Consider the following 17501-nt stretch of genomic DNA (forward strand, 5'->3'; position numbering starts at 1 on the left):
AGATTTCAATTCAGAGAAAGAAAAAGCAAGCATTGTGCTCACTGGCCTGGCCTGTCTCATGTGCCCACTCCTTTGGCTAGAGAAACTCAAGCACATAGATTGATGGGCCCCAACAGCTGCAACAGCTCAGAAGGGGCAATCCCAAAAGGAGATGGGGACATTCTTACCCAAAAAGGGAAAAGATGCCTCCTGTGCACACTCTCTTCACATTTCATCCACACAGGGAAAGAGCAGGAGTGCACATCAGGGAGACCTAGCCTAACCAGAGGGTCTCCCTAAGGAAGTGATTCCTGCCCTGAGTCTTAAAGGACAGAAAGTTAGCCGCGTTTAGGGGTGAATGTGGGGGAGCACTGAACAAAGTGGAACTACATGAGCAAAGGAGGAGGGGAGGAGACTGTGCAGTCTTCCAGATACCCTCTGCCCATCCAACACAGGCCCCTCCTAGCAGGGCTGTCCAGCATCCATTCCTTCTTCTGGCAACACCTCTTAATTTTCATTTCTGGCGCCACCCCTTCTCTACTCTCATACCACCTGTCTGGGCCCAGGGGTTCAACTTGTGATGCAGAGATTAAGCCAGAGGCTAGGTTTATCCACCTGGCCTCAATGATTGGTCAAGGGTAGTCATATGACCTGAGTTAGACCAATCAGAGTAAACCTCAAGGCTTCTGAGAAACAGTAATTTTTTTCCCCACCAGTCTTAAACCTGAATGGTGTTTTAGGGCAGTGAAATGACTCTGTATGATACTATAATAGTGGATACATGTCATCCTATATATATTTGTCAAACCCATAGAAGCTACAACACAGTGAACCCTAATGTAAACTATGGACTCTGGGTAGTAACAATGTGTCAGTGTAGGCTGATAAATTCCAAAAATGTTCCACTCTGCCAGGGGATGTTGGTAGTTAGGGAGGCTGTGCATGTGTGGGAGCAGAGGGGTTATAGGAAATCTCTGTACCTTTTGCTCCATTTTGCTGTGAACCTAAAACTGCTCTAAAAATATATAATCGAAAAAAAAAAAAAAAGTAATAACCTGAATGGTATAAGGTCTGGAATGCCTGAAGCCATTTTGCCATTACACAGTGCCTGAAATCAAAGCAAAGACTTGGAAAAGAGCCCAGAATAGGATGTGTTTGATGACACTGTTTACACTACAGAGTCAAGCTGCACCTAAAGTGAGCATCTCCCCCTGACACACACCACCCCGGACTTCTTAGAAACATGAGCCAATAAATTTAATTTTGTATCAACCAGTTCTCCCCTGCCACTCCACATACCATCCAGGATGAGAATCAGAGGCTTACTTTAGAGACCATCAAGCCTGACTCCCCTCCCATTTTACTGATGGGAAAACTAACGTCCAGAAAGGTATATAGATTACCCAAAGTCTCAAGAGTATAGTCACCAGGCCAAGAGCTAGAGGGCTAGAGGTCTGGGGAGCATCCCACCATGCCTCCATGTCTGCAGCAGAACTGTACCATCACTGAGGGGATTAAATATTAGATAAACTACTGGAACTCCTCCTTCATCTCCAGCCAAGACTGAGGAAAAGCTATTGGTCTCACAGTCCCCCTGGGATTTATCAGTCAAACAGCAGTTTTGGGGTTTGTTTTCCACAGACCTATTATATTAGTGAGTATCTCAAACAACAGAAATTTATTCTCTCACAGTTCAGGAGGCCAGGAGCCTGAAATCAAGCTGTTAAGAGTTCTTCCTTCTGAAGGCTCTGAGGGAGAATTGGTTCCTTCTCTCCTAGCTTCTGGTGCTTTCCAGCAACCCATGGAGCTCCTGGACTTGTAGCTGCCTCACTCCACCCTCTACCTCCATTTCCAACAGAGCTCCTCCCTGTATGTCATCTGTGTCTCCAAATCTCCCTCCTGATAATGACACCAGTCATAGGATTTAGGGTCCATCATAATCCAGTGAACTCATTTTAACTTAACTAACTACATCTGCAAAAAATCTATTTCCAAATAAGGTCACATTCTGAGGTTCTGGAGATTAACTTGAGGGGAGGGGCACCATTCAGCCCAGTAGAATTACCATGTGCCACGCAGCCACATGTCATGCCATGAGGGATACTAAATACTACTAGAATGAAATGGTGTGTCTAATAATAATACAAGCACCAGACTCGCATTCCCTTAACGCACATTTCCTGAGCATCTACTGTGTGCAAGGTGCTATGCTAGGTGCCGAAGGGCCACAGATGCCTAGGGCACAGCCCCTTGGCTCACAGACCTCACAGTCGAGGGAGGGAGCTTGAAGTTTGGTGGGTGTAAGCAGTTAGGAGAGTTAGGAGTTCCCACCTGGTTTCGCCCTTTCATAAACTGTGTGACCCGAACATATCACATCCCCTCTCTGGACCTATTTCCTTTTCCATAATGAGAAGAGTTTGGAAAAGACATTCTCTAAGGTACTTTGAAGCACTGATGTTCTGAGAACTGTTTTTTTAAGTGTATGTGGAAATGCTTTGTAAACTTCAAAGTGCTATACACACAAGGAGAGGCAGTGTAATATTAATAGCTAAGTGAGTCAGTCAGTGAGCCTGGGTTCAAATCCCAGCTCAGCCACTCACAAGCCCCTTTAACCTAGGTAAGTTATTGTATCTCTTTGGACCTTAGTTTTCTCTGCCATAAAATGGGATCATAAGAATGCCTATCTCATAGCACTATCATGATAAGAGGAGGTAATTCATGCAGCACTGAGGCCAGCACATGGCACATAGCAAGTGCCCAGTAACTACTAGCTACTATATCCCCAAACATGTTCTCTGCCACCAGAGAGCTTACAGTTTAGGGGTAATAAAAAACTGATGGGTAAAAAATCTACAGAAAAAGATCAGAAAGTGGACCAGTCAAAGGGCTCTCATGTGTCAGCGCGGAGAGTTCCCTGGAGACCAGGACCATGCAGCTCTGGGTGTATATCATATACATGAATGCTCAACAACAGGATAGAGGCAGCGATGCAGTGTCACTCCATGGACCCAGGGGCCTGGGAGACCAGCTGGAAAACCAGGCTCAGAATGAGCTTGTAGGGAAGGAAAGGACTTGGCTCCGTGTCACAGGGAAGTCAGATACAGTGAGACAAGAGACCAAAGTCAAGAAAGCAAAGTAAGTTTTAATACACTGCATAGAGTAGCAGAGCGGGGCCTGCCTAAGACAAGACAGGCAGGCATCGATGCTCATTCTGAGGCTTCTTTTATGTGGTTTTGGCAGGGAAGAGAGGTACTTGACTGACAGCGGTCAGCTCTCTAGGCTTGTTCTGATTGGTGAAATGGGGACAGGGGCTGTGCTTGCCCCTCTGATGTTTCTTATCTGGGGGACCCTGGACATTTCCTGAGTCATTTTTGGACCCTATGGCTTCATCTGATTAACTCTTTGGGTCATTTCTGGCTTTCTGGTTCTATTTGATCAACTCCCTGAGTCTTCTTTGGGGGGGCCCTTTCTCCTTTTCATCTCGCTCATTTCTGTCTTTCTGCCTAACTGCTCTCCTGCAGCAGCTCAGAGATCAAACTGGCCTCTTCGCCAGTGGCCTTGGACTCATCATCTCTAGGGCCTCAATGTCCTCATCTATAATATAGGGACTCTAAGGACAGACTGTCCCTCAGAGCATTGTTGTGAAGACTGACAAGTTGGATATAAAATATACAGCATGAAGCCTCCCTCCAATAGTGTTAGCTGTTAGTAAACACTCCCATCATGAGGGACTGACAGTTACTCTACACAGATTAGCTCCTAATCTGAAGGAGACATCATTCCTGCTGGGAGATTACCCAGATGCATATTACAGGGGCTTGGCTATTCTAGATCTAAAAAAAAAAAAAATAGTGTGCTCCGTCCAAAACTAGGTGCTTACCTGCTAGATGTCAGCCCAAGAAAAGAAGGCAATGTCTCTGGGAGATGCTGCTAATGAGGAGCCCACTCTTGACTAACCCTCTGCAGCTTTCCCACACTTACCTGCAGAACTCCTCCCCTGTGTTGGACTTCTGTTAACAGGCCCTCATCCCTAGCCATGAATCCTCTGCTTTGGGGATTTGCCCATCCCGACATTGGCTCTCCCACTCCCACGTCTTGTCTGGCAAATGCGACTTGACTTTGGAATTCTCCATCCCACTTCCAACTCTACAGCTTGGGTTCACTCTGTAATAATTGTATCCCTTGCACTGATGCCTCAGACCCAGGACCAGCCAATCCCATGCCTTCCAAGAACCTTAGACATGAGTTCAAGCAACAAAGAATTGCCCAGTAAAGCACTGTTTCAATCAGGACTATGGTTGCCTGTGAAAAATAGAATACCATGCTGTAATAGCTTACACATTCATCCTCTATACTGAGGAGTAGAAGCCCAGATCTGGAAGGCAACTCATCCAAGCTCTAAGTGACCCAGGCTCTCTCCAGGCTTCCACTCTGCCATCCTTAGCTTTCCTCTTCGTATCTTTTGTCTTGTGGTTTCAAGATGTCTGCTGCCCTTCCAGACCTCAAATGTTTATTAAAGACCTGCATTAAAGAACATGTAAGAAAAAGCATCAACAAAGACTGTAACTATATCAAAAAAGCAAAAGCTTCCCCCCAAATCCTCAGTTTATGACTCATTAGCCAAAAGTATGTCACAAGATCACATTTAGCTGCAAGGGAGTCTGGAGAATATTTTTAAGTCAACACATAAACATACGAACAAAATACAAGTGATGTTAATAAGGAAGAAGGATAAATTAACAAAGAATAAATCAGGAGCCAGTGAACTATAACCAGTGATCCAAATCCAGTTGAGAGCCTGTCTTCATAAATAAAGTTTTATCGAAACACAGTTGCATCCATTTGTTTACAACACTACAATAGCAGTGTTCAGTAGTTGCGACAGACCATATGGCCCATAGTGTGTAAAATATTTACTCTCTGGTCCTTTACAGGAAAAGCTAGCCAACTTCTGGGGTAGATGATTAGTAGTACCTGCCACAAGAACCAGCAAAGGAAAGACATAATTTTTTTTTTATGCAAAGAATGTATTACTTTCAAAAGAACAAACCTCATGAGAGAAATCAGAACATTTTTGTTCTGCTTACATTTATTTGACTGTTTAGTATTACTTTTTATTTTGAATTACATATGAGAGAAATCAGAACATTTTTGTTCTGCTTACATTTATTTGACTGTTTAGTATTACTTTTTATTTTGAATTACATATGGGGTAAATGAGGAGACTTATAAACTTTTCAGGGCTTAGAACCAATAAAGATCTTAAATCAGCCTTGACTTTCAAGCACTCTTACCAATGATCTGACTCCCATTCATTCTGCAAATAGATACTGAGAATCAACTATGGCAGGCATTGTGCTAGGTCCTGGATAAGGACAGAAAGGGTGGATGGATAGATAATAAACAGAGAGAGAAAGCAAGAGAGAGAGACAGAGATCAGAATTATGTCGTGCCTTCTCAATTTTGCTGAGAGAACATGTATGTAAGCAGAAGGGACTATAGACTACAGTGAGTATGTGGGTAAAAGTCTATCTGTGATAACAAAGCAATCCCTTTATAACTGCATATGTACAGAAAAAGCATAAGTTGATTTCTCTCTCATATAACAGGCTCAAGGTAGGCAGTCCATGTTGGCAAATAGCTCTGCTCCAAACAATCAAGAACCCTGCCTCTTTCCATCATATTGCTACCACAGTCCCTAAGACACTGGCCTCATCCACATGTCATGGTTACTGGGAAGAGGAGAAAGCATGGAGGAGTGCATGCCTAAAGTTCTAAGACCAGATCTGGAAAGCAGCACGCATCACCTCCCTTTACCATCCACCAAGTCATATGGTTCACTTATCCACAAGGGAAGTTAGGAAATTAGTCTCTGGCTAGACAACCACGTGACTAGCTACATCCAATTATTTTGGACAAATGGGAGACTGTATGTTGGCAGACAATTAGTAGTGTCCACTACATAGAATAGGCTTATCAGTCCTTGTTGAACTTGGGGCTGAGATAGTTGCCATCTGTGTGCTCCTGGGAACTCTCAGGCCCTACTGGTACAGAGCCACTGTCTCCTATACCTGGGAGGTTAGTTCTGTTCACCCCATGTGGTAGAAACTGTCTTCTGATATCACTTGTGGCTCCAAGCCAAGGCAAAAATAGAACAAACCCATAAACAGCCCCACTCCCTGGCTTATTACAGCCTTCCACCTGCCGCATTGATGACCTTATGTTCCATCTCACATTAAATTCACACCTATGTTCCACCTCACATTAAATTCATTCTTGACAAGACCTAAAACTTCACCCTTTAAAAATGGTTTAAACAATAGCTATTTCTTAAGGAAAACTCAAAAGCAAACAGTTTGTGCAAAGTGGATAACTCCTGAGGCCTTAGACTCCTAAGAAACATCCCCCCGCCTCCTCTTTACCCCATAAGGAACAAAAAGGATTGGAGTCTGGGAAACATACTGTACTGGCCTATTACGTCCCTAAAGCAAGGGAATGATGCTAATGGTGGAATTCCAGATACAATGTAAGGAGAGAAACTGAAGACAGGATATTTGCTCTCCTGGCCCATGGAGAGCCCAGACTATGCCCCATATACCAGCATGGACTGCTCCTGGTCTCTCTCAGTGAGTATACATATATACTGTATATAGGCTCTGGCCTATATACAGTATATATATCTTCCCTGGGGGCTCGAGGTGGCAGCACATTCATCAGATAAATTAATTCCTATTAATGTGCCAAGGAAAAGGGGCCTTCCAGGAAACCAGGGCCTCTCAAAGACAAGTTTGCCCTGTTTGTCATTCATTATATGTCACAGTGAAATAACAGGCCTAAGAGAGAAGAACAGGCAGGCATTGCTCTTAATATCCTGAAACACACAACCTTCAAAGTTTGGTCCTGGAATGAGACTCTCCAAGTAGGGTGCAGATGACCAGCTCAATCCCTTTAAGTTTTTCCTTCCCCAAAGGGTCATTTGATCCCACAGATGACAAGGTGACCAGAGGGCATCCTCTGCTTGAAGACCAGCCCATAACCAGGAAGCAGGAAGTCCAATCTCTGGAGGAAGGAGGAGTACAGGTACCGCAGATGGGGGGGGAGGGCCAGAGGGCTAGTGGAAGACAATCGGGCCTGAAGACAGTGCTTATTTCCCTGTAACACAAGTCCAGAAAGCCCACCAAGGGCTGTATTAAGCTCAGACAATGGTTTATGCAGTTAGCATGTGAGTGAGACCTTAAATATATGTCAAAGGTTTTACCACGGATATTTTCCAATATATGCAAAAGTAAGAAGACTCCTATAACCCCCATGTGCCTAAGCCAACTTCAACAATTTTCAATATTTTGCCCATCCTATTTTTGTCTATCCCTGAAATTTGTGTGTGTATATATATTTGCAAGCAAATCTCAGACATCTTGAAGCAGGCAGAGATTGAACAAGAGGGACTCCATTTTAGAATGAGCCTCCATCTTCCAACATGTTCCTAACTTGAAAACATATTCTTAGAATAGCACCTGTTCAAGCACAAGTTTCAGGTCGCTTGACCTGTGACAGCAAATAGCACTTGATCAAGCACAAGTTTTAGGTTAACTTGATCTGTGATGATTTATTATTAATATTCTTTGTTTTCTGAAAGCCTCTGCTCTAGGGCATCAAATAAATCTTTTGACTAACAGGCTGTGAAATTAGAAACTGACGTGTGTTAAACGTCAAAGTAGTGCCTCACCTAGAGACATAACAGGCATGAAATCAATAAGAAAGATCGATCATCGCCATACCTTGGCACCCCTGGACCTCCACACACTGTCATTATTAAAAACCCTCCATCTCCTTTCCATTAAGCCTGACTTCTCTCTGTGGGCTCCCTTGTATGAGCTACCTCTAATAAATTTTGCCTGCTTTCTTCCTTTGCAGTTCAGTGTTCATTTCTTTAACACTGACACTCAAGAACCTGGTCTTTGCGGGGTGGGGAGAGTGTCTGGTAACACTCTCACCTGTAAATTAAATGGTACTAATTAAATGAACTTTTGAAATATATGTTTGAAATATAACAAACAGATGGTAGTTCCTACTTCAACCATACCAGCTAGAGCTCTGACCAAGGAGGTTGAGACCCACCGGTATATTCCTTACCCTTTGGGGAAGGAAAAACTTACAGGGACTGAGCTGGTCATCTGCACCCTACTTGGAGAATGGGTTGAGACCCACCGGTATATTCCCACAATGGAGAGAACTCAGGAGCAGGCCACTGACGATGGTGCTAGAGCGAACAACTGGAAGAAGTTGGCCCTTGTGGCTGCCTGGTATGTTACAGAGAGGGCTGGTGACTGACCGACTTCTCAGGGCTGGTTCCAGGGAGGGGACAAAGGACCCTCCACTCCCTGCCGGCAGAAGAATCTGGGCGGTCCCCACGCGTACTTCAGAAGCGCAGGCTTGGTGAGAGCTACAGCCCAGGGATGCGGCCAGGTCCCGGGACGTGTAGGCTGCGGTAACTTGGACGGGAGTCCTCGGTGGGACGGGGTACCGGCAGCTGGGGTGACCTTGGAAAGAGGAAGGGGCTTGCTCCCAAGTTTGGCGGGACAACCCGGGACCAAAGTCAGGCAGGAGAGTCTGGCACAGCGCCCACGCCCAGGGCTGGGAGCAGGAAGTCGTCTCCCGCGAGCTTGTCCCTGGACGCAGCGCTGCAGGTGCCAAGCACAGTGGCCTGAGCAGGCAACCAGTGCAGAGGTGAGCGAGGGGGGTCGCCTTCGTGGCCCGGGAACGCCTGCCCGGGGCCGGAGCGTGCAGCTGGACCCGGCGTGGGGAGGCGGTTTTCTGAAATGCTGAGGGTGCCCGAGATATGGGGTGGGTTTGCATTGAGGATTGGTGGCCACCGGGAGGGTCTCCAGTAGGATGACCGGGCGGACAAATTGAGGTCCGGAAGGGGCGATGTGGCCTCCGGCCTCTGGGAGCGCTGCTAGTGGTCTTGGGCTTGGGAGGACGATGCGGGCGGCGATAGCGGGGTGTGGAGAGGGAAAGGGGAGGAGAGAGCTGTTTTGGAAGAGTAAGCTGGGACGCGGGGCTGGTGATGGGGTCCCCAGATGCTGGGGGACGCGGTGCGGTCCGGCCGGAAATAGGGAGGAGGGGAGGACCTGTGGAAGAGCCGAGTCGGGGGTAGTCCAGAGGAGATGCAACTGGGGAGAGAAAGGCTTGAGCACCCACAGGAACCTTCTGCAGCTGCCGAGATCCCCCCACCATGAGCGGCAAGGAGCGCACAACGTCTAGGAAACTCCCGGGACCCCACGCAAGCCTGACCCCGAAAGGCCGTTTCTCGGGGGCTGTGTCTTTAAGGGTGACGCCGGACGCACGGGCTCTTTAAGGAGGATGTCGGGGGCGTGTCAGGAAATGAGTCGTAGGCCCGCCTCGCCCTGGGGATCCGTGTCAGATGTCCGGAGGCTCCGAAGCTGAGCAAGAGCTGACGCCGGGGAAGGTCACGCCCTGTGGGCTTGCGCCAGCCCGGCCTGGTCCCGCGTCCTTCGAACCCCCGCCCTGATCACCTCTGACCTCCCTAGCACCCTCTTTCCAGGCCCTCCGCACGCTCTCTCTCCATTCAGCTCCCTGCATGTCTCCCCTCTCCCTTCAAAACCCATTCTTCCTTTGGATCCTTTGCCTCCCTTTCTGTGCACCCCTTCCCCCACGCTGTCCCCTGACCTTTTCTAGTACCTTCCTCCTGCATTCGTCTCTCCTCCTTCCCTACCAGGCCCAAGACCCATTTCCCCTGACAGGTTATCTCTGTCCAGCCTTAGCCTATTCCTCACCCTTTCCGTGTCTTGTTTCATGAACCCCCTCAGGGTGGGAACAGGTTATAGGGCTCACCCCAAAGCAGAACCTCTCCACCAAGAGGACAGTGTGTAGGCCGCTACCCCCAACTACCACTACGGCCACCACTACCATGTGACAGTTGAAAGCTGTGGCTTGCAGAAAGCAGAAGTAAGCTCACTACTCCGTACTCCAGGAAATCAGTTCTGGCTGTAGGGTGACCCAGCTCCTTTGCTACTATGAACAGGGCCCCTCTGAAGCGCTCCAGGATCCTGCACATGGCACTGATGGGGACTTCCGATCCCTCTGGAGAGGCAGAGGCCAGCAAGGAGAAACCCTTTCTGCTGCAGGCATTGCAGATCACACTGGTGGTCTCACTCTACTGGGTCACCTCCATCTCCATGGTGTTCCTTAACAAGTACCTGCTGGATAGTCCCTCCCTACAGCTGGACACCCCCATCTTCATCACCTTCTACCAGTGCCTGGTGACCACACTGCTTTGCAAGGGCCTCAGCACCCTGGCATCCTGTTGCCCTGGGGCTGTGGACTTCCCCACCCTGCGCCTGGACCTCAGGGTGGCCCGCAGCATCCTGCCCCTGTCAGTTGTCTTCATTGGCATGATCACCTTCAATAACCTGTGTCTCAAGTATGTGGGGGTGGCCTTCTACAACGTGGGCCGCTCGCTCACCACCGTCTTCAATGTGCTGCTGTCCTACATGCTGCTCAAGCAGACCACCTCCCTCTATGCCTTGCTTACCTGTGGCTTCATCATTGGTGAGTGGCTGGCTGGGGCTACAGGGGAGGGAACGTATCGGGACCAAAACCCTAAAAAAACAGCCCTGCTAAGCATTTTTGGTCTCTTATCTGACCCAGCTTTCTTGCTGAAAATGGTCAGATGAGGAGGAGCCTGGGGAGAGAACAAGTAGCTTTCTTAAACTCACCCAGCAAGTTGGGGGCCCAGCCAGGGCCCCTCATAACAAAATGGGATTATAATCTATATTTCACAGAGGGAAAACCAAGGCACAGAGAAGTTCAGTAATTTGTCAAAGGTCACACAGCTAATAAATGTCAGAGCTGGGATCTGATCTCAAGCAATCTCACTTGAAATCATAAGCTGGTTCCATAGTTTGATACACTCTTTTGGCTCTATAAACTTGATGTAGTCTATTGCTTCTCAAGAGCTCAGCTGTCCTGACTCTAGTACTCTTCCTACAGATGCAGTACATCTTTTAGTAAATATACTATTATCCCTTGACCTGGCAAACTCACAGTAATGTCTGAGACAGTGGCAAGAGATGCTTTGAGAGGTCTTAGCTTGACCAGACTTGACCTCAGAAAATAAAAATTATTGATGGGGACATTATGCAAATCATTCACATGTAACATATCCTTTGTATCCCAGAGATCCCTGGGTGGTAGCATCACCATGATCGACTCCATACAAACAAGGAAACCAAGGCTCAGAGAGGTTAAGTTACTTGCTCAGGGCCACACAGCTAGGAGGTAGCAGGGCTGGGATGCTAACCCAGATTGGCCAGACCCCTGGGCTTATGCTCCAACCATTCTGCTCTGTTCTTGTCTCCTGGAGACTGGATCTGCACTATCCAAAATGGTAGCCACTGACCACATGTGTCTCTCTCAGTTTAAATTAATTCAAATTCAATGCCATTTTTAAAATTCAGTTCCCCAGTTGCAGGTTATGTACCCTGATTCTGTAGCCACATTTTAAGTGCTCAGTAGCTACATGGGGCCTGTGGCTACTGTATTGGAGCACAGATTATAGAACATTTCCATTACCCCAAAATGTTTGATTGTGACATGCTGGGTGAAAGTGCTCCCAGCATCCCACTCCCTCAGAGTCCTCCTGGGGCTGGCATCCAGGAATGTCATCTTTCTTTGAACCTGTTCAGGTTTTTGTGGTGCTATAAAGTTCGGTGTTGGTTGACCTACATATTCTTTACTGATGTCTCAGAGTCTCAGGCTAAGTTGCACTGGTTGTGGGGGAGGAGCCCATCCCAGGCCACCTGTCCTAGAAAATGTTCCCCTCATGGAGAAGCTGCTCGATCTAAGGCTGTTCAGTCTAAGGCCCAGATGAGAGAGGGGAGAAAGGTGGAAGTTAGCATAGGAGGAGCTGCTAAGACCTCTGACAGGGCTCTCCACTTCAGTCCTGCTGACCCTGTCAGGAGCACAGAGATGAGGGGCCCTTGCTGGGAGAATTTGTATGCAGAAAATAAAGTCACTAGGTAAACTAGGCCCAAGTTACAAGGTAATCCAAGTAGCTGGTGATGAGAGAGCTTCTGAGGAAATGCATTCACTGGCTGGCCTACAGGGCAGGGGCCAGAGAGGCGGTGCTCTCTGATGGCCCAGGACCTGGCCTGTCTCTGCACTGTCTCCCCTTCCTCCCTCCTTGTGGGGGAAGCTGGGTCTCAGGTGACTCCCAGGTTGCACAGTACCTTTCAAAGCTCCTTCTGGCTGAGAGTCCCTCTGGGGTCTGGACCCTTGCAGTGGCAGTCCCTTCTGCAGTCAGACGGTAACCAGCAGGAAGGCTGAGGGTGCTCTGGCTAAGCCCCCCACGCCCTCAGAGCTGGGCTGTGGGTCCGCACCTGTGGCTCAGGAGGTGGCTTGGCTTCTGTAGTCCTCTCCACCACGTGCGGAGCAAGCTCCATTCATGCATTCATTCATTCATACGTTCCATAGATACTAACAGATGGCCAAGCATGTGCCAGAGACTGTGCCAATCTTTGGTAATACAAATTTGGAATAGGTAGACCCGGTTCCAGTGCTCCTAGAGGCATGGTGATTATGCGTGGCAGTAACTGAGTTATGCTGGAGGGGTGAGCCTCCCTCCAGTGTTTGGACAAGGAAAGCATTGTGGGAACCCTGGCGGGGCAGGGAGCAACGAATCTAAGCAGGCCTACTGGAGGAAGTACTAGATGGGAGTAAGGAAGGGGAAAGGAGAGCATGTTTTAAGCAGAAGAAAGAATATGTGCATTCTTCATGGCTGAGCCAGAGAATGGTCACCAGACATGAGGCTGCCTAAGTTAAATAAGGCTGGAATATTTCAGGAATATTTAAGTTCATAATGAGTAAGTCTGGAATATTTCCTGAGGGCAGCTAGGAGGCATGGAGGGGATTTAAGCAGAGACAGGATATGAGCAGATCTGTACTTTAGGAAGATCATTCTGGTTACAAGGTGGAGAGTAGATTGGTTAAGTTCAGGGGAAGTGACCCAGTTCTCTACAGATGAAGGAAATGGAAACTCAGAGAAGTTAAATATACTTTTCCCAGGCCACCCAGCCTCTAAATAGCAGAGCCTGATTGGAACCCAAATCTCTCTGACACCAAAACTTTTCCTACTCCCCCATATTGCTGGATGCTGTGGGGGCCAGGGTCGGGGGGAATACAAAACATGTAAGATTCAGGCCCTGCCTTCTGGGAAGGTGGGATCTAGCTGAAGAGACTGTACTGTCCCATGGGCAGGTACCTAGCAGCCCAGGGCAAACAAAGGGGTCTTGAAGGAAAGGCTTCCTCCCTGGAGAAGCCAGCTTTGACCTTAAAAAAGTAGACTCTCCCAGAAAGGAAGAGGGTGTTTCTAGTGCAGAAAACAAACAAGGACACTGAACCCCAGTGTGAGAAGCAGGGAGGTGAGAGACAGAGGCTCCTGGGCAATCATGGGACAGAGACCAGGCTGGCAAGGGTGTGGGAATCCCAGCGTGCCAGGCTAAGGAGTGTAGACTTAATGGTGAGCAGTGGGAGGCCATGGAGGTTCTGTGAGCAGGAGGTTACACAGGATAAGAGTCACAGAAAGAACAACTGGCCACAGTGATTGTAACGCTTTGTAAGCTCCCAATTTGCACAGGAAGCCAAGGCTCTGAGACCTTAGGTCACTTGCCCAAGGTCACCTTAACCACTAAGCACTCATCCTTTAGAACTCATTTCAAGTGCTACTTTCCAGATGCCCCAGGCCAGCACAGTCACCCAGTGTAGGTTCTCTTAGAATGCTCTACTGTTTGATGGACCTCATTACAATTATAATTAAGGAATTAATTGGGAAAGAAATCATTTTGTCTCCTCTACTAGAATGTAAGCTCTGTGAGGAAGGATTAATGTCCTGGGGCCAATTCCCCACACCTTGTTCGACACTTTGCTTCTAGTAGAGACTTTGGATGTGTTTATTACGGGGAGGGGAGGGAGGATGGGATAGTGAGGGCAGCGTCAACAGAGTCCGTGAGCTTCGGTGGCAGAATTCTCTGTCCTTCTTCCCTGTCTTCACTCTGCTTTCCCCTTCTCTTCTTGTTCCCCCTACAGGTGGCTTCTGGCTTGGTGTGGACCAGGAGGGGGCAGAAGGTACCCTGTCTTGGATGGGCACCTTCTTTGGCATGTTAGCCAGCCTCTGTGTGTCACTCAATGCCATTTACACCAAGAAAGTGCTCCCAGCAGTGGATGGCAGCATCTGGCGCCTGACCTTCTACAACAACATCAATGCCTGTGTCCTCTTCGTGCCCCTGCTCCTGCTGCTGGGGGAGTTTCGGGCTCTCTCTGACTTTCCCCAGCTGGGCAGCGCCCACTTCTGGGGCATGATGACTCTGGGCGGCCTGTTTGGCTTCGCCATTGGCTACGTGACAGGACTGCAGATCAAGTTCACCAGTCCTCTGACCCACAGTGTATCCGGGACAGCCAAAGCCTGTGCCCAGACAGTGCTGGCCGTACTCTACTACGAGGAAACCAAGAGCTTCCTCTGGTGGACAAGCAACATGATGGTACTGGGGGGCTCCTCCGCCTACACCTGGGTCAGGGGCTGGGAGATGAAGAAGACTCAGGAGGAGCCCAGCCCCAAAGAGGATGAGAAGAACAGCATCGGGGTGTGAGCTCTCAAGACCGAACCAGGGAAATGCCCAGGGCAGGGCTGAAACATCAGTGAAGGTGCCTCCCTGGACCCAGAGAGGGTGGTCTGGAGAGGGTATTGTTTACAGACCTAATCAGAATTTGGTGATTGAAATGGAACCAATGTTTTTAAGTGATGTCAGAAAGTTGCCAAATTTATATTGACCCCATTTCCTATTTCTGGGTTTTTGTTCTCCCCTAGGGAGCAGGGACCCCCATAGGAATAGCCAGTTAGATTCTCTGGAGGAGTACTAACTCTTGGAGAGTAGTAGGAGAGGGGCAGCACCCCTTCCTGTACCCCTTTCAGGTCCTTCTACCTCTACTTGACCTTGGGGTTGAAGAAGGGCCACAACCTTTATTGGCAAAGCCATTAAGTCTTTGTTTATATTTGGAGGAGGTGTACTATGACCCTATCACAAACCAACTGAAGGAATTTGGGAACCCTCGGATCTCTGAGTCATGGAGTAGGCAGCATAGCGTTGGCCCCACAAACCAGTCTTCCTTTGGAGGAGAGTGTGGACTGGGCTGAGGGAGGAAAGGGATGCCTGTTTCCTCTTCTCTGCACTGACAAGCAGCCCCCATGGAAGGGGCAATGGAACATGTGTACCAGTGAGTCTGGGCTGGCACCCCATTGCTGGGAAGTGGCCTGGGAATGGGATACATAATGGGAAGCATCCTTTTCCCACCATTTGCAACCCCATGTTTCCAGCTTTTGTACCAAGGGGGAACCGCACATCTTTGACAGGTTAAGTAGTATCTTTAAAACCCACTCCCAATCGCTACACCAGTTTGTGACCTTGCTCTTCTGCCCTTAGGGGCAACTGGCCCACCAGTCTCCCAGAACCTGGCACAGCTGCCTGGCTCATGTAACAGCCTCCTGGAGTGGAGCCGCGAAGCTACTTCTGCTTCTCCCAACTCTGCCTCCCCAAGGGTCTGATGGAGCTAGGGCCCTGGCTCAAAGCCTCCCACTGAGCTATGCTGGGCACACCACCACACCCAGATCCTGATGCTGTGCGGCAGGTGGTATGACCTCATTCTAATGAAGGTGATAAGTTAACACATACATTTTTTCCTGAAGTTAGGGCTGAAAGAACCTTTCTATCCCTTTGCTGCCCTAACCTCAGGGTGGCTTTTACAACATTCCATCCCACCCATCTCCTTGGAGTAATTCCTGGCGTTTTTAGTCCCCATAGGGAAAGGCTGTGGAGAGTGGGCCATTTGGAGCACTTTTTTTTCCCCTTCCCACTCTTAAAATTCCCACCCTTCTGTTTTAAACTCACAACAGAGAGTTCATGAAACCTTACGCCCCGAACCTCAACCCCAATAAAAGAAGAACCCTAGGTCTGCATGCCTCTCTCTGTCTCTCTCTCCATGACCTCATTGTGTGGCGCTGCAGGTGTGCTGTGTAATTTCCAGGTCCTAGAAGTAAGAAAATTTAATTTTCTCAAAGTTTTCTCATGGTTATTGCTGAGGGCATCTTGCAGTAATCCTAAGAACCACAAAGGCCGGGCCAGCCACAGTATCACTTATTGATCAGCTGAGACCAAAACAAAACAGATGTCCTGTGCCTGTGGAGTGGGTAAGGGGCAGGCAGGGCCTGGACAGGATCTGAACAGGCTCTGTGGAGAAGCAAGGGTCTGTAGTGGGAGGAAGGGTCCTCCCTGTCCTCACCATGTCAGGTTTCAAGCCGGGCAGCCCTTCTAAGAGTCTGTTCTCTCTTGGAGCAGGGAGTGGCTCCAAATACCAAGCTTCTTCCTGGGAGGTGGAGAGCCAGACCTCAAGTTTCATATTGGTAACAGCTGCCATTTACTGGGCACTTGCTGGAGGCCAGACCCTGGCTAATGCTCTACATCCATCATTCATCTTCCCAACCCCTTGGTGCCCCATGAGGTGGGCATCATCACTAACCCCTCATTTTACAGATGAGGACAACAGGGCTCAGAGGGGACCATAGGAAGAGGCAGCAGGACTAGGTGGGGGTCTCTGCCTTCAGAGCATAGGTGCTTCACCACAGTGCCCTTAGCTATACCTAGCCTTGTTTTTTATACTTTTTTTTATTTTGTTATCATTAATCTACAATTACATGAAGAATATTATGTTTACTAGGCTCTCCCCTACCCCAAGTCCCCCCCACAAACCCCATAACAGACACTATCCATCAGCATAGTAAGATGTTGTAGAATCACTACTTGTCTTCTCTGTGTTGCACAACCCTCCCCATTCCTCCACCCCACACATTATACATGCTAATCATAATACCCCCTTTCTTCTTCCCTGCCCTTATTCCTCCCTATGCTCCCATTCTCCCCAGTCTCTTTCCCTTTGGTAACTGTTAGTCCACTCTTGGGTTCTGTGATTCTGCTGCTGTTTTGTTCATTCAGTTTTTCCTTTGTTCTTATACTCCACAGATGAGTGAAATCATTTAGTATTTGTCTTTCTCCACTTGGCTTATTTCACTGAGCATAATACCCTCTAGCTCCATCCATGTTGTTGCAATTGTAGGATTCGTTTTCTTCTTATGGCTGAGTAATATTCCATTGTGTATATGTACCACCTCTTCTTTATCCATTCATCTAGTAATGGACACAGGTTGCTTCCATTTCTTGGCTATTGTAAAGAGTGCTGCAATAAACATAGGGGTGCATCTGTCTTTTTCAAACTGGATTGCAGCATTCTTAGGGTAAATTCGTAGAAGTGGAATTCCTGGGTCAAATGGTAAGTCTATTTGGAGCTTTTTGAGGAACGTCCATACTGCTTTCCACAATGGTTGAACTAATTTACATTCCCACCAGCAGTGCAGGAGGGTTCCCCTTTCTCCACAACCTCGCAAACATTTGTTG

At 48.2% G+C, this 17501-nt stretch overlaps 1 protein-coding gene and 1 long non-coding RNA gene across 6 annotated transcripts; one reads left to right on the forward strand and one right to left on the reverse strand.

The window, feature by feature from the left end:
- Positions 1–1400: 1400 nt before the first annotated feature.
- LOC130684919 (uncharacterized) lies at positions 1401–9222 on the reverse strand. Of its 3 annotated transcripts, XR_008999289.1 has the most exons (3): positions 8398–8555; positions 4318–4500; positions 1401–1878 (listed from the first exon to the last, which is right to left on the reverse strand). It is a non-coding gene; the product is annotated as an uncharacterized LOC130684919 (long non-coding RNA). The 3 variants fall into 3 exon arrangements; XR_008999288.1 differs by lacking the exons at positions 1401–1878; positions 8398–8555 and adding an exon at positions 9111–9222 and having other exon boundaries at positions 4239–4500; XR_008999287.1 differs by lacking the exon at positions 1401–1878 and having other exon boundaries at positions 4239–4500.
- SLC35C1 (solute carrier family 35 member C1) lies at positions 8043–16009 on the forward strand. Of its 3 annotated transcripts, none has more exons than XM_036891727.2 (3): positions 8043–8282; positions 10025–10551; positions 14086–16009. In XM_036891727.2, the coding sequence occupies exons 1-3, from the start codon at positions 8203–8205 to the stop codon at positions 14643–14645; spliced, it is 1167 nt and encodes a 388-aa protein (XP_036747622.2). In that variant the 5' UTR covers positions 8043–8202; the 3' UTR covers positions 14646–16009. The 3 variants fall into 3 exon arrangements, with proteins under 3 accessions (XP_036747622.2, XP_036747627.2, XP_057363602.1); XM_036891732.2 differs by lacking the exon at positions 8043–8282 and adding an exon at positions 8423–8706; XM_057507619.1 differs by lacking the exon at positions 8043–8282 and adding an exon at positions 9061–9448.
- Positions 16010–17501: the final 1492 nt, after the last annotated feature.

This window comes from Manis pentadactyla, chromosome 9 (genome assembly GCF_030020395.1).
Source record: "Manis pentadactyla isolate mManPen7 chromosome 9, mManPen7.hap1, whole genome shotgun sequence".
NCBI classification, from domain to species: Eukaryota; Metazoa; Chordata; class Mammalia; order Pholidota; family Manidae; genus Manis; species Manis pentadactyla.